This window comes from Lingula anatina, chromosome 9 (genome assembly GCF_051362555.1).
Source record: "Lingula anatina isolate TDL-2025a chromosome 9, LinAna3.0, whole genome shotgun sequence".
Taxonomy (NCBI): Eukaryota; Metazoa; Brachiopoda; class Lingulata; order Lingulida; family Lingulidae; genus Lingula; species Lingula anatina.
This window is the reverse complement of record NC_141775.1, coordinates 12,210,717-12,226,087: the sequence shown is the minus strand read 5'-3', so window position 1 is coordinate 12,226,087 and position 15,371 is coordinate 12,210,717. Positions and strand designations below refer to the sequence as shown.

The 15,371-nt window shown below is 36.4% G+C and overlaps 1 protein-coding gene across 8 annotated transcripts in view; it reads right to left on the bottom strand.

Annotated features, from left to right (window-relative positions):
- Window positions 1-6,904: 6,904 nt before the first annotated feature.
- The window catches only part of LOC106166044 (phospholipid scramblase 2-like), a 33,712-nt gene continuing 25,245 nt past the window's right edge, over window positions 6,905-15,371 (bottom strand). For 6 of the 8 annotated variants that reach the window (XM_086995042.1, XM_086995047.1, XM_086995044.1 and 3 more), the window contains 5 exons: window positions 14,534-14,654; window positions 12,952-13,054; window positions 12,338-12,396; window positions 10,325-10,384; window positions 6,905-8,801 (listed from right to left, as the gene is read on the bottom strand). In XM_086995042.1, coding sequence (XP_086851168.1) covers window positions 10,340-10,384; window positions 12,338-12,396; window positions 12,952-13,054; window positions 14,534-14,654 — 328 coding nt within the window. In that variant the 3' untranslated portion in view covers window positions 6,905-8,801; window positions 10,325-10,339. The remainder of the gene's footprint in view (window positions 8,802-10,324; window positions 10,385-12,337; window positions 12,397-12,951; window positions 13,055-14,533; window positions 14,655-15,371) is intronic. The other 2 variants (XM_086995046.1, XM_086995045.1) reach the window with 2 other exon arrangements.

The following is a 15,371-nucleotide window of genomic DNA, read 5'->3' as shown; positions in this document are numbered from 1 at the left end:
TAGGTCACGAAAGTAGGTTAAATTGACAACCAAAAATTTTAAGAAAGGAGCACTCTAAAGCTCTTTTATGGCTGATCGGGTGATTTATTCAGTTTATCCCTTGGCATGTCGTATAATTTATTAGAGTCGTATAAGAAACTAGTAGAAGTGGTTTACATGTGTTACTCGGAATCCACGCTCCACCGATGCTCGGTTCGTATGTACCTTTAAGGTCTGGGGTTAAAATAACACCAAGTATCTTAAACTAAAAAGTAAAACAAAACTAATCGTTGAGCAAAAAAATTCATAAGCTTGGTAGTTGGATCATAAATGAAAATTATCAAAATAGGGGGAGGGGGGAGGTCGACCTACCTGACATTTGAAAGAGGGTCCTGACCGCTATACCACCTAGCGGTCAGTAAGCAACAACATCTACTCACATTTAGAAGTCTGATGAAGGCCTACGTCCAGATTGGCCGTAAGCTAACGGTATGAAAGATTTTCAGCTTGTGTTTGATAATTTTCATTTATGATTATAATCTTATCATTATTTGTAAATTATAACGCTAAAATAAGCAAATTCTTTGAGAATTTTTTTGGGGGACTTCAACAGGGAAAACTTTAATAGAAAACTGAGAACTACTTTTAAATGACAACATATGGTGCTGTATTACGTGTGTCTTGAATCAGTTGCAGGAACGAAAATATAAGCGTGAATGCAGATTAGCAGCCCTTGATTTTTGCCTTCAGACAATTCTTTTGACACGAACTGACGAAGAAATAATTGGCGGTAGACTACTTTGTTTTTTTTAATGATAAAATGAAATTGCACATCCTGTGTGTTCCGTTGCTTGAATTAGCTTATGATTTGTTATCCCCTTACACCCAAGGCGTTTGTGGTATAACCGTACCTAAAAAAATGTCTTCAATATCAGTCCTGGTTGTAGCAAATTTTGACTTTCCTGGAATTTGGAACAGTTTTCACTACCAACGAAACGTCCCAAACCTTTTCACAGAATTTCGGCCCATTAACAGTTTTGCCACAGGTATCGTTGTTCTGGTTTTACAGATCTGTTTCGACTTTGAAAAAGAAAGACTTCAGGGCAAACTAAAGAATCAACGGTGAAGGAGAGGCAGGTGCCAAAGTCGTATCTGTCATCAGTGTCTGGCTTTTATTAATACATCATAGCGGAAATAGACATTATGGACAGGGATGGGTGGGGTGGAGTGGGGTGGAGTGGGGTGGGATAGGGTGGGGTGGGATGGAGTGGGATGGGGTGGGATGGGGTGGGATGGGGTGGAGTGGGGTGGGATGGGGTAGGGTGGGGTGGAGCGGGGTGGGAGGGTTTACGGCAAAACATTTTAATTGAAGACCGAAGCTTCAGGGCTACCTCCCTATACAAAAAAAAAAAAAAAAAAAAAAAAAAAAAAAAAAAAAAAAAAAAAAAAAAAAAAAAAATCCATCCCTATACCCTAAATATTAGAGTAAAATTGTCCTTAATATATCTTTGGAATCCCCCCCCTTAACAAAATTCTAGTGGGCAGTATTATAGCATTTTGACGAGATGATAATGGGTGGACGGGGGTGGGGGGGGGGCGGGGGGGCACGCAGCATGTTAAAACCTCAGGAGTCGGGAGTAAATCCTGTTTATGGTAAAATAATTCGAACTTACTTAATGAAATCTGTCAGATTGCCCGAGTTTCTAAACCGCAGACTTGAAACTGAAGACGCATTTTAGTTTCTTATTTTTTATTGATTATACCATCACAAAGGAGACATTTTTCTTGGAAACACTGATGCCTTCCTTAAAGATTACATAACCCTGCACGGGAGCTGGTGGTGTAGAAAAGTACAATGCCAATACTTCTTTGACATATGAACTCTACGTTATTAACAAAGAATAACATGTGCTATGGCGAAACCGAACAAAGTCAGACAAAATTTGAATCCTAGATCTATTCCAACCCCCGGGCTTTTAGCAAAATTCCGAAAATCCTGGAGCCGCAAGTGAAAGTGAGAAGTTAAATAAATGGTCTCATTTTGCAGTGCTAATCTCTTCATGGAAAAAGTCTCTCTCTCTCTCTCTCTCTCTCTCTCTCTCTCTCTCTCACATACACACACACTCTCTCTCACACACACACACATACACACACACACACACTCTCACACACACACACACACACACACACTCTCTCTCTCTCACACACACACACACACACACACACACACACACACACACACAGATCACGCGCCTGTTTATCGATAATCGCTTTGTATATTTTAATATTTTGGTCGTCATTTCTTTGCAAGCGTAAGTGTGGTCTGTACAAGTTGTCCTCTCGAGCTATTAAAGAATTGTAATAGCGGAGTACTTTAATATTGTTAAAATATAATTCTTTAATAACTAGAGAAGTTTTTTTAGTATAGTAGCTTGAAGCCGAGGATAAAGCCATCCATGTTATTCAACATTTCATTCCCGTTAGCAAGGAGGTTTTGGTTATGATTTTATTAGCCTTTTATTTGCCTGACTGTCTGTCTGTCTGTCTAACCAATTAGCCGCATAACTGTTAAGTCATGGGCAAATATATATATAATATTTTACTAAGGGCCTCCTTTATCAGGCTCTTCCATTCTGACCCTTTAAGTGGTCACCAATTTGTATGAAAAAAAATTCTGGCCAAATTAGTGCCACATCGTGGATCCAAGTCCTCTTAGATAAAAGGATTTTGATTAAAAACCATTATTTTCGTGAAATGATATGATGGCAAGGTTGATTTTTTAATTTATCTAATTAATCCAAATTTGTTTTTAATTGTATTCTGTAATAAATAAATAAATAAATAAATAAATAAATAAATAAATAAATAAACAAGCAGAATACATTATGTGATCACCGTCCCGTAAAAGACCATCCTTCAAACACAGGTAATTTTTACTTTTTTTTTTGGACAATATCTACGTTTGTTTAATTCTGATAGGTAGCTGTGGATTGCTGACAAGGATTTATTCCAACATCACCGCGTATTTTCTAATCATTGAGGATTTTTCATTAACCCATTTGCCCGCGAGACATAAACAGGAAGTTGCGGTTTGTACAGAAGAGCGAAAACTGAAGAACCGAAAGTCAATGTAGAAAAGACAGTGGCGAAATAGCGACAAAGGTGGATACAGGCAGCCCCCCCCCCCCCCCCCCCCCCCTCGTGGCCTCGGAGATATCTCCACTTCTATTTCTGTCTCTATCCCCCTCCCCTCCAAAAAAGATTTTTAAAAAATGGAATGAGACATAACAAACTTATTTTCCCATCACCAATGCACGTAAGATTAATATTGCCTTAGTATTCATTAGTGTTACCTCTGTACCACTCCCCATCCTTACCCCCCCCCGTATCCCCTACCCTCATCCCTCCCCACCCAGCGACAGCTGTGAGTGCACCGTTTCAAGGGGGGAAATGCTACACACGCCAAGTTGAAAGCAAACTGTCATTAAACAATTTGCGGTGTCACCTGCAACTATCTTTAGCCAGACAATTTCTCTTGGGTGCCTCTCTAATATCGATTTGGCTTTGGGTCGGGGAATCTATTGCCCCTGATCTTTGAAAATGCACTTTTTGAAATGTCAACCTAATCTTTGAAAACGCACTTTATAAAATGTCAGCCCTTGCATCGATTTATCATTTGCCTCGTTTTGGGACATAAGAGTAACGTACCCTCTACCAGGCCGACTGATAGATTTTATACAGATATTCATAGATATGTCTCTAAATAGACAGATGGTCATTTAGTTACTTAGAATCAAATGACCATCTATCTATCTATCTATCTATCTATCTAGAGTCATATCTGTGAATATCTGTAAAAAAATCTATCAGTCGCCCTGGTAGAGGGTAAGATAACGTAACTTTCCTTTAACTCGACCACAGCCTTGCTATTTGCTCTTCATGATCGACCTGGGACAGCGATTTAAAAACTCGCGATAATTTGCGTGATCTTAACGTCACGTCAAAAAAGGGGGCATTGGAAACTTACGATAACTTCGTGAATAAACATCCATTTTTTTTTTCAAAATTTTATCTTGATTTTGTTGTATATAACAATTTCATGTCTTCTTACAGAGGGAAAAGCAACGCTTGTTTAGATATTTGTTAAAAACTCACAGCTCACTTTGTCAGTATCTTTCAAATTTATCCCAACCTGAAACTAGGAACGTATCATTTTAGAGATTGTAAATTTTCTATCTTGATATTTCGAAAAACGGAGTCACGCGCTCTGCACTGTCAGTTTAATAACCGTATTGAGTTTCGTCGGTACATCGTGACTTGTGAAAAGGATTTATCCCCCCCCCCCCCGTACCATAATCACGCGTTAGGACAGGTGTCATGCCCCTATTTCACACAGACCACGAATCCCACGAATCGTCAGGAATTGACAAATTTCAGGATTCGTGGTTGAATCGTAATCAGTTCGTGAAGTTCCTAACAGATTCGTATATATTCGTAGTCAGTTCTTGCAATTCTTGACCTACAGGAATTCGTGGCAAAAACTTTGATGCCCCTATTTCACACAGACCACGAATCCCACGAATCGCCAGGAATTGACAAATTTCAGGATTCGTGAGACTTTGCAAATTTTCTGGCCTAATTCGACACGCTCTACGATTCAGTTGCGATACAGGTGCGATAGTGTTACGAATATTCCTGGGATTCGGCTGGAATCGCACGAATTCACTACTATTTTTTGGAATCGGGAGTTCGTAGCCAAAATTTTGAACAGCTCAAAATTTTTGCCACGAATTCCCGATTGATCAAGAATTGACTACGATTATATACCTTTTTTTGGTTTCTTTCATGTACATAAATTTCCAAAAATAATTCTTCCTCGTTTGTATTTCTTTCCATGCTTCAATTACATGGGTAGCCTCAGCAACAAATAAAAACACAACAGAACAAACAGTTACTATTACAAAAACTACATTTATTAATAAGTAATTAGAACCACAGTACCAATAATCATTTTCAAAACAGAAAAATGCAAAGATATGGGTACTTGAATATAAATGATTAGCAAAAAGGATATCTATTTTACAGTATCTCTGACATCATAAAGAACAGAGGATTAGTGTAATAATAAATACCAGATCACATCAGATTTGAACCCGCTTTCACGGTCCTTTATCACGCATGCAATTTCTTTTTCAAACTGCATCATAGGTCCCATTATACATATACGTCGTATTGACGACAATGTTTACAAAGCCAAATATAATAAGTGACATCATCTATAGTGACTTTTTAAAAAACGATATAAGTACTTGACCAAAAAGAAAAAATAGAGGCTATAGGAGATAACCAAATAGGTGTATTAAATGGCATTTCACCTTTTCACTATCTGCGCCTATACCTTTGGTAACAAGTACCGCAAAAATAAGCAACTCTTAAAGCTTCCACGTGTCCTACAGGAAAGGGGATTTACAAAATTGTCTGTGTAATATCCTGTAAAATTCAAACAGTTCCTGTATTTTATAGAAAGAAGTGTATATCTGTTTATGACGCTTTGTGAAGATGCTTTCGCGCTCCAATTTTAAGTCGCGCATTTCTCATTTTCCATTTCATCTCCGACAGACATGCGGATCGACTTTTCCCGTCTAATATTAAGTACACCAGACAGTGTTTTCTAACTGATCCGTCTGACCTTTACTTGAAGGCAACATTTCAATGTCGAAAGAGTACATTTGAACTTCTATTACTGATATAAGATTGGAGGGGGGGGGGTATTTTAAGATGTGAGGATTTTCTGCACAGAAAACGGGTAGACAGTGTCAGCAATTTATCCTGTGATTCGCTTTTCGACGACTAAATAATAAAGGATCGCACCTATACAAACAAACAAACAAACGATAACGTCATTCGAAATTGAAACGAGTTAAACAAACATGAACGAAAAAAATAAAGAAATAAAAAATAAATAAAAATAAAGCATTCGAGTATCTATGCACCATAAAGTTATAAGAGGTGAAGAGAAAATAAAGTATGCATTCCAATAATAATAATATCCTTCATATTATGAAATGGTGCTAGCCATTGTTCTGGAGCGCTGTCTAAACTTCAAGGAATCAACAAACTATGCTTTCAGTTGCCATACTTAAGGAAGTCCCATTTATATAAATTCCGTATAAATATAAATCTAAGTGATACCAAAGGCACAAAAATACACCACAAGCTTTGTACAATTTCTGAATGAATACCTTCCCCAAAAAATCACAGATCTTTTAGAGCCAACATTATATAATAATCATACTGTATACAAACAATCCTTCAAAGAACTGGCCGATCTGATGTTAGATGCACACAGAATATATCTGATACATGTAATTCTAAAAACATTGCTCACATACTTTAAAATGTACCACATTCAGCCCCGTAGCCAGGGGGGGTTCGGGGGGTTCGAAAGAACCGCCCCTTTTGCCAGGAAAAGGTCCACCCTGGGTAAAATTTGATCTAGGTACATGAAGTTTTTATGGGAAAAGGTCCACTTTTTCAGAAAAAGAACCCCCCTTTTGAAATTGCTGGCTACGGGCCTGCACATTTGTTCGAGCGATCTGTAGTTCTAACTGTAAGTATTCCGTCTCATTTGAGTGATGCCAGTAATGTGACCGACTAGTTAAATTTACACCAACAAAGTGACACAAAACTGACAGTGTTTACGACTGATAGAATTTAAGCCTGGCTGGTGAACATGAATTTATACAATTAAATCCAATGGTGTAGCCTACACAATAGATCACTTCAAAATTATTGAATATAGCGTGTGTAGGGTGAGGTCTAATATGCAAGTACCCCACAGGTGCACAAGCAGTGCTATGAATGCTCCATAATTGTGCTAACTGATCTTCACCAGAAACTACCCCGCTTGCGCGTACTAGTTTGCTTTTCAATTATTGTTCTGATGCTCGAAGTACATGAAGTCCTGGAAAAAAAAAGAAAGAAAAACGTGGAGATTTATTTGCTCAATCAGGACTTTTGACTTCCAATGTGAGATTAAGACGAGAATGTCAGGGGCGGATTGAGACCGTCTTCTGGGTCTTCCGGAAGACGGTCAGATTTTCAAGTTTACATTGACGGGTATCTCATTTTTCTGTCGGAAGACGGTTAAAAATGGAGGATGGATCAACAAAGATATTTCGGAAGTCTGTCAAAAAATATCTCTGGATCCGCCCCTGCATGTCGTGATATCACGTGCTGTGGGACGAGAAGTTGCTCTGGGACTCAACTTGAAATATTACAGTCACTTAAATATGATGCCCGTTGTTGTGTTTTCCTGTCCTGGACTTCTAAAGCATCCAATCAGAAGAGCTGCATGTTTATTTCAAGTGAAACCATCCAATCAGAAGAGGTGCATGTTTATTTCAAGCGAATCCATCCAATCAGAAGAGGTGCATGTTTATTTCAAGTGAAACCATCCAATCAGAGGAGCTGCATGTTTATTTCAAGCGAATCCATCCAATCAGAAGAGGTGCATGTTTATTTTCACGTAGACATGCAAACACACACTAAACTTTCATATATATTTATGCGTGAAATGCATGGCAGCAAATGTGCACTTCACTTATAAATAAGCAACGCAGAACAAACAAAAAAGAAAGATAAGCAAACTGTGCACAAATGATGAGTCAGCTAGCACAACCGAGCAGCCAATAGCAAAGCATTCCAATAGTAAATAAATAAATAAATAAACCCTTACATCCTTAAGAATAATTTGCATAAATATTCAAGTTTGGGCTCAGTCTTGCCGTTATACAGTTAATTTAATTAGGTAATGTTTACAGAAAAACAAGATAAAACAAAGGAATGAAGCACGCTAAAATAAACAGTTCGTACAGTAGACTCCCATCACAAAGTCTTTTCCATTTACGTGACAACCCCAAGCTATCTACCCATATCCAGTTAAATACACTGATGTCTAAATATACTCAGTATTGATACATATCTATCTCAATAAAGAATAAAAATGGCCTGAGGAAGGGACTGTACTGAAAGTCTTCCTTCTATTACAATTCCCTTTAGAATGGTCAGCCTTTTACTAGTACTTTCCATGAATGTGTGGTCAAAGATAAGTCCAATCTTTCTGTTAAAACACCAAGTTACTGAAAACAAAATGTTTGAACTCGCCACCCAATTTTATTCATTTTAACACCCAGAAATCATAAAGAAATCACCGAATCGGGAGGTTTAACCAGTGGATATCATTTGAATTCAAAGAGAAGGTATTATTCAATAATATTCAAAGTGAAGAAAATGGCGGCTATCAGAACTTTCCTCAGGTCATTTTAAGTCACCACTCATCTCAGAGATAGCTTTACCCAAACTTTAACAACCAATACTGCTGTAATTGTAAGTTTTCCTGACAGAATTTTCTAAGGGAATGGTGTGAAAGAAGGCTTAAAAGAAACCTTTGGAACTAAAAAAAAAAAAAATAAAAAAAAAAAAATAAATAAATAAATAAATAAATAAATAAATATTTGACATGCACACTAAAAATACCAAACTAAAAAATACATATGTTTCCAATCAAAACAATACAAGACCTAGTAATACTTGAGATAAATATATCCTGACTGTCTGGTTAACAGACACTATATTTATATATTTTTTTCCTTGATAAATGTTCACTTAGAGACAATCAATTCCACTCTTCAGTATAACTGGTTGCTGTAGGGAGCTGTTAGGTTCTGGAATACAGGTTTGTTGGTTTCTATTGCGTAATCATAAATAGTCTTGCTTAATCAATTATTGTTGTTATTCTGCTGCTCGAAGTACATGAAATCCTGCAATAAAATATGAAAATGCACAACTTTTAAACAATTGTCTTCCCTCATGTAAAAAAAACTTAAAGATAGTGTGTTTAATGAAGAAATGCACTAATTTTAGGCTTTGGCAGCTAGGGATACAATTATATTAATGAACTCCTTGGGAGAAATAATCCCCACTTCATTATGCAGATTTTCAACATTTGTTTTATAATTTACAAATTACTTAAATATTGTACAACATTAGATAATCATATCAAGTAAAATCTAAAAGTTTGTTTTCCAATTTTACATTAATATTTTATAAAAATCAGTCATATGTTGTATCAATTTCATTGCTGATAAAATTCTCTTCACTCAAATTATATTAATAGAACATCCATTTTATTAATCAGCATTGATAGATTAATTTGCCAATTACTTAATGATATTTTCAGTGGGGAAAAATGTCTAATCCTTCAGATCTATAACATAAAAACAATTGAAATATATTTCTGTGTGCAGCATTTGTGTTGTCTGACTGTATAGGAATGAACTATAAGGTAGCATGCTTTTCAGTTTTGTTGCTACCACTCAATGGTAGGAATGTTCTAATTTGAAGAATCTGTGACTTAAATTTTCAGATTTTTGTAAAATTCATTTTCCCCCATTGAAAACATCGGGTCAATACCAAAATTTTGGAAAGTACAGAAATTATACATTACACTAAAAAAAAAAAAAAAAAAACTACCAAGAGAGTGATGTTTTCCTTAGTTTTTGTTATTTGTCTTTCTCCCCCTACCCCCAATCCCCATCTGTTAGCCACAAACAAGAAATAAAGATGACACTGCAACTATCAGTGCATTAGGAAAAGGTGGTCATGTTAAAATTATTTGTGTACACTAACTTTTGCAGGTTAATTGATGTTATGTACACATTAACACACACACACACACACACAAAGGACAATCTAACACGTGCATACACACACATACACACACATATACACATACACACATATACACATATACACACACACACACACACAAAGGACAATCTAACACGTGCACACACACACACACATATACACACACATACATACACACACATACACACATATACACACACATACACACACATATACACCCCATTTCCTTAGATTTTTAGATCGATCTATCCCTGTGGGGAGTCTCACTAGATTACTGTCAGCTTGGCCGGCTTAAGCGTCTGTCCCGCCTACTTAAAGCTGTAAGGGGGTAATTAACTATGGTGTCCGCTCGGCTGACTGCAATTTAGCGTGAACCCCCAGGGAGTTAGGTCGATCTAAAACTTAATCTTTAGATCGATCTAAATCTCTGGGAAAGCACCCATACGCTCATATACACTCATATACATATGCATACATGAACAGAGGCAAACACACCTTTGTGAATACAAACTGTTCATTACAATGACATTGGCACACTTAAATTATTTTCGAACATTCTTTTTCTTTCAAGAAACTGAGAGAAAGACACACAGACACACACGTCTGAGAAATATCTACAAACTCATCACTGAACTGTTACATATGCTGATCAATGGTCATTGTTGTTCTGCTCGCTTTCAAAATACATAAAATCCTGTAAAAAACAGTACATGGTCTCATTTCCTTATAAAAATGTTTTCATTTTTAATTTAAAAATTCCCTTTCAATATAAAACCAAGTTTTATTGCCTTGATTGTCAGGAATAAGATGGAAATATTAATAACAATTTGGTAAACAGCCCCAAATGTTAACAGTAAAAAGAAATAAGGAAGCAAAGTGATCTTCCTTTGTAAAATTGTGCACTTTCTTCATCAAACAACCATAGAAAATATATTACAAAGATTTACAAAAATAAATATTAATAAAAATTACAAGATAGAAAAAAGGAAGTGGTTAACAACAGTAAAAAAAAAAGTAAGAGTTCAACACAATGGACCTAGTCCTAATGACAAGAGACCTACAACCTTCTAAGTATTACTTAAGAAGGGGAAAGAGTGCCTAGCTATCATCCTCTTAGTGTTGAAGAGTTGACAAATGATGACTGAAGGAAAATGAGTTGATGATTTTCACCCACCCGTGTATAACTGCAAAAACTTACAAACTTACGCACACACATCCCCACACGCACGCACGCATGCACACACACACACACACACACACAGTACTGCACTGTTCTAAATTCAGTCATAACAAAACAAACAGCCACATGCTCAAACAGAAATCTCACTCAAAATCTTGCTCATTGCCCTGAGACAGATAGAAAAAATCTTTGACAAAGTTTCACATGTCCAACTTTGGCCTGCAAATTGGTCTAAACTTCAGGACTCCCATGTCAATCTACTCTGACCTAGGATAATCCTGTAGTAGCCTTATCATATGGAATACTGTGTTTATGCTACAACAAAGACACTACTTTGTTCATTCATTGGAGTACTACAGAGATATCTAGAACTGAAGTAGAGCAATTTTTATCAAAAAGGGTACACCAAATTTCTGGCTTTAAATCTTATGCAAAATGGTTCTGATTAATTCACTACAAATTCCAGAGTAGTGTGTCCCTTCACCATTGACAAATACTCCAATCATAATTTTATTTTCAGAATAGCATAATTTCATGCCTGTGGGTAGCCCATGTCACACCAAGCTTGCAATCACCAGGTTTCCAAGAGGTCACAATCCAGTGTAATATTGGCTTTAATGTATTGGCATAATTTTTTTCAATGGTATTGACCCAATTTTCAACAAACATGAGAAGGAGAGAACTTTCTGCTTAAAAAGAGTGGGTGGCTGTCAAGCTAGCTCTGAGATAACCTTTCAAAGAGGAATCAATCCCTAGGAGTCTACTGGACTAGTATGAAATCTACAAGAATGAAATATACTACCCTATGAAATCTACAAGAATGAAATATACTACCCTATGAAATCTACAAGAATGAAATATACTACCCTATGAAATTTACAAAAATGAAATATACACATATGAAATCTACCATAAATGAAACTAATTTCTATGAAACCTACTAGCATGGTGGCGGGGTTTAGCACCAAAAAGCTGAAGCAAGCTAAGGCAGCCAAGCAGGGATGCTATATGGCCATAGTCAGCTACAGTTTTGTTATTACAGTTACACACAAACCTGATACACTGATACAGTCAGACTACACACTTTCTGCTAAGTTGTGACAGCCTAACATATGACTTTTCTTATTTAGCACAACACGTGGGTGTATTATTCAGACCAAAAAGGAAAGTATTTTTTTAATCTTCACTGTTTTACCAATCACAAATGTACACTGACTTGAAACACACGTTCTGCAGTAGAATTTGTAAATATTCATAATTCTCTTTTCTTTTTGTTTGTTTAGATTCACCACAAAGAGTGTTTGAATTTGAGAATTCTTGGTGAGTAATTGTTATAGTTAGCTTGTTAAACTTTTACTTTTGTGCAGATATTTAAAAAAAAATCACAATCATACAGGTGGCTGATATAGTGGGGTTATTATATGTGCTGTCACAATTGGGCTTAAAATGTGTCTTAAGAGTACTCACAATGAGGAAAACAGCTCCCAGAAGTGTGGCCTTCAGCTTCACATCCAGATCCATGGGGACTGAGGAGAGAAAAAATAGATAGTATATTATATATACGATCCATGGGGACTGAGGAGAGAAATTATAGACTTAATGATATAAATATATACCATTCATGGGGACTACGGAGAGAAATAGACTTTATGGTATATACGATCCATTAGGACTGAGGAGAGAAATAATGGACATAATGATATGTAAGGATCATTGGGAGTGAGGAGAGAAAAAATAGACATTATAATATATATATATATATATACAATCAATGGGGACTGAGGAGATAATTAATATACAATATGATATACAAAACTACTTGGCCCTGAGGAAAGAAGGTAAGCCCCCTCAAAAAGCAACATGAACAAGATCACGGACCACAAAGTTTTCCTGATTTTACACAAGTACTTTTAGTTACGAGGGAACACGTCAGACTATTCAGTTGATTACACTGTCTGCACCTTAGTAGTAATAATACCTGCCGAAATCGATCCTGTTGGCATGATAACTTTTATTCTGCTTTTAGCTCTAAATTTTTATTTAGCTCTAAACTTTGCTAACTTTAAGAACAAACCACTTACATGTCACACCAAAGTTGTCTGCATCAGTGAACATCTCCTTGATCAGTCCCGTCCACTGCTTGCTGATCTTCCCTACCTCCTCACCGCCACCTGGTGGAGTGATCTGAAATTACAATACAGTTTGACTACAGTCACCAGGTCTCATAAACATTAATTGCCATTTGCAGGGGCAGATCCAGAGGTATTTTTTTGACAGTCTTCAAAAAAATCTTCGTTCATCCATCCTCCATTTTTGACCATCTTCCCAAAGAAAAAAATAGATGTCCGTCAATGTAAACTTGAAAAATTCTGACCATCTTTCAGAAGACAGCTTCTGTCTGCCCTCAATTTGTGTTTTTGAATGTAGAGTTCGTGTTTTCAAATGCCGAATTAACAACCAAAACCGCCATTTAATGATATGAACATAAATATGTTAGTTGTGAGTGCCCTTGCTCTGTTTATATAATACACACAGGTTCTTTTTCTCAATTTACGATAAAAGTACATATTAATACAACAAATTCTTCTACAGAGTGTACAAATATCAATTTTACATAAATTAACAATAAATAATGTAATTAAATAGCTTCAAAACAAATCAAACTGATGAATTTCAATAATCAACTAATTCAACTGCGTATCAAAAAGGGAATTATACCAGTATGTTCTCGACAATCTCTGACACATATAGAACAGGACTGAGAAGGTGAAGGGAGAGCCTTCAGTTTGTAATTTATATAACTAATGCTACTTCTAATCTCTTTAAATGTTCACAAGTAGTGTGTATTTACATTAAATGACAAATTAAGACAGACAAATACATTGCAGAGTTGACTTGAATGCTACAGAATCTTATACTTTCATATCTGTAATCTAAAAATTTGATCAGTGCTCATCATTTTATACATTAGTTTCGATTTTGTAAAAATTTCTAATGCGTTTTTGCCAAAAGAGATCAACTTACTGCAGTTTAAGCTACCATGTAGGGGCATGTCTTAAGTATCATTAGACTATCATAAAGGTTAAAGACATTTCATGAAGCATGAGCAAACTCATTTGATCACTCTTAAAATAGCAAGCATCTTGTATAACATGATATTCTATTGAATGCTTTAATGTAATTCCTGACTCACTCTGCAAGCTCTGTGCCAAAAATACAAGCGAGGCACGGAAGAAATGTGTATTCCAGCAGAAAGAATTCAGCTGCATGTAGTTGTGGTGTGCGCAAATGTAATATCCATGTGACTTGACATTTCCACTTTTAATATTATATATCGCCCATCTCTGGTTGTGATGTGTGAAATGGGTAGACAACTGCACGATTATTGTTACCGCAAATTGAATTTTTTTGACACGAGAGAGAGAGAGAGAGAGAGAGAGAGAGAGAGAGAGAGAGAGAGAGTTCAGAACAGCAGGCTAACAAATTTGCGTTTCAAATATGGCCACATACTAAAAGACTTGAACCTTAAATCTCAATAAGACACCGAAAAGATTCCTCGCGGGGATTACGTAACAAGCATTCAAGTGGGTCAGCCATATTTGATCCAGGGATCTGTTAGTCCGCTTTTCTGAATGCGCTCAACTGTTCTGAGTATCCACATACCACAAAGTCTTGGTCCCAAGTACAACAAGGTCCCTGGCAGATACAGCATGGCCCGTTCACCTCAAAGATTGTCTTCATCCCAGCATCCATGATGGTGTATTTAGGGGCCCAACCACTTGTACTGGGGAATATAAAACAAACCAAATCTGTTCAATTGTCAGAACGTGTTAATAACACCACCACTATCCTCTACCAGGGTCACAGATTGATTTTTCACAAGATGTCCACAGATATGTCTTTAATACATAAATAGTCATTTGATTCTCTGCCTTTTTCAAAATTTGCCTATATCTGCCACCTTGGTAGAGGGTGCACAACTACCTCGTCTGACTTTCAATTCCCAGTCAATTTACTCGTAACACTGTTTCCAAATACACAATTGTCATTACACACACACACACACACAAAAAAAAAGCCACATCCACATCCAATTTTATGAAATATTTCTATTTTTTCTTTCAATTCAACACCTTGTCATGTTTAAAAAAAATTACACAAACCTCATAACCCTTTACTGGTAGAAAAAAACACATTTTCTTTAACTATTTTCAGTCAAGTAACTTTGCGTTGCATCAAAAAGCAACCACATTCCTTTTTACAAAATACAATTTATCATTATTTTCACACAAAGTCAGCATCATCCTGTCATTAAAACAATTTACTTTAACAAACCATTGTAGTTTGTATTTATCCTGAGAAAGAGAATTTCACAACATCATGATCTTGTTACATAATGTCAGCTGTGAAAAAGTGGGCCATGGTGTGTATGGAAATATCAGACAGACGTACTATACTGGTGACCTTCTTAATTTCCAGCCCAGTCTAGCATAGTGCTTGT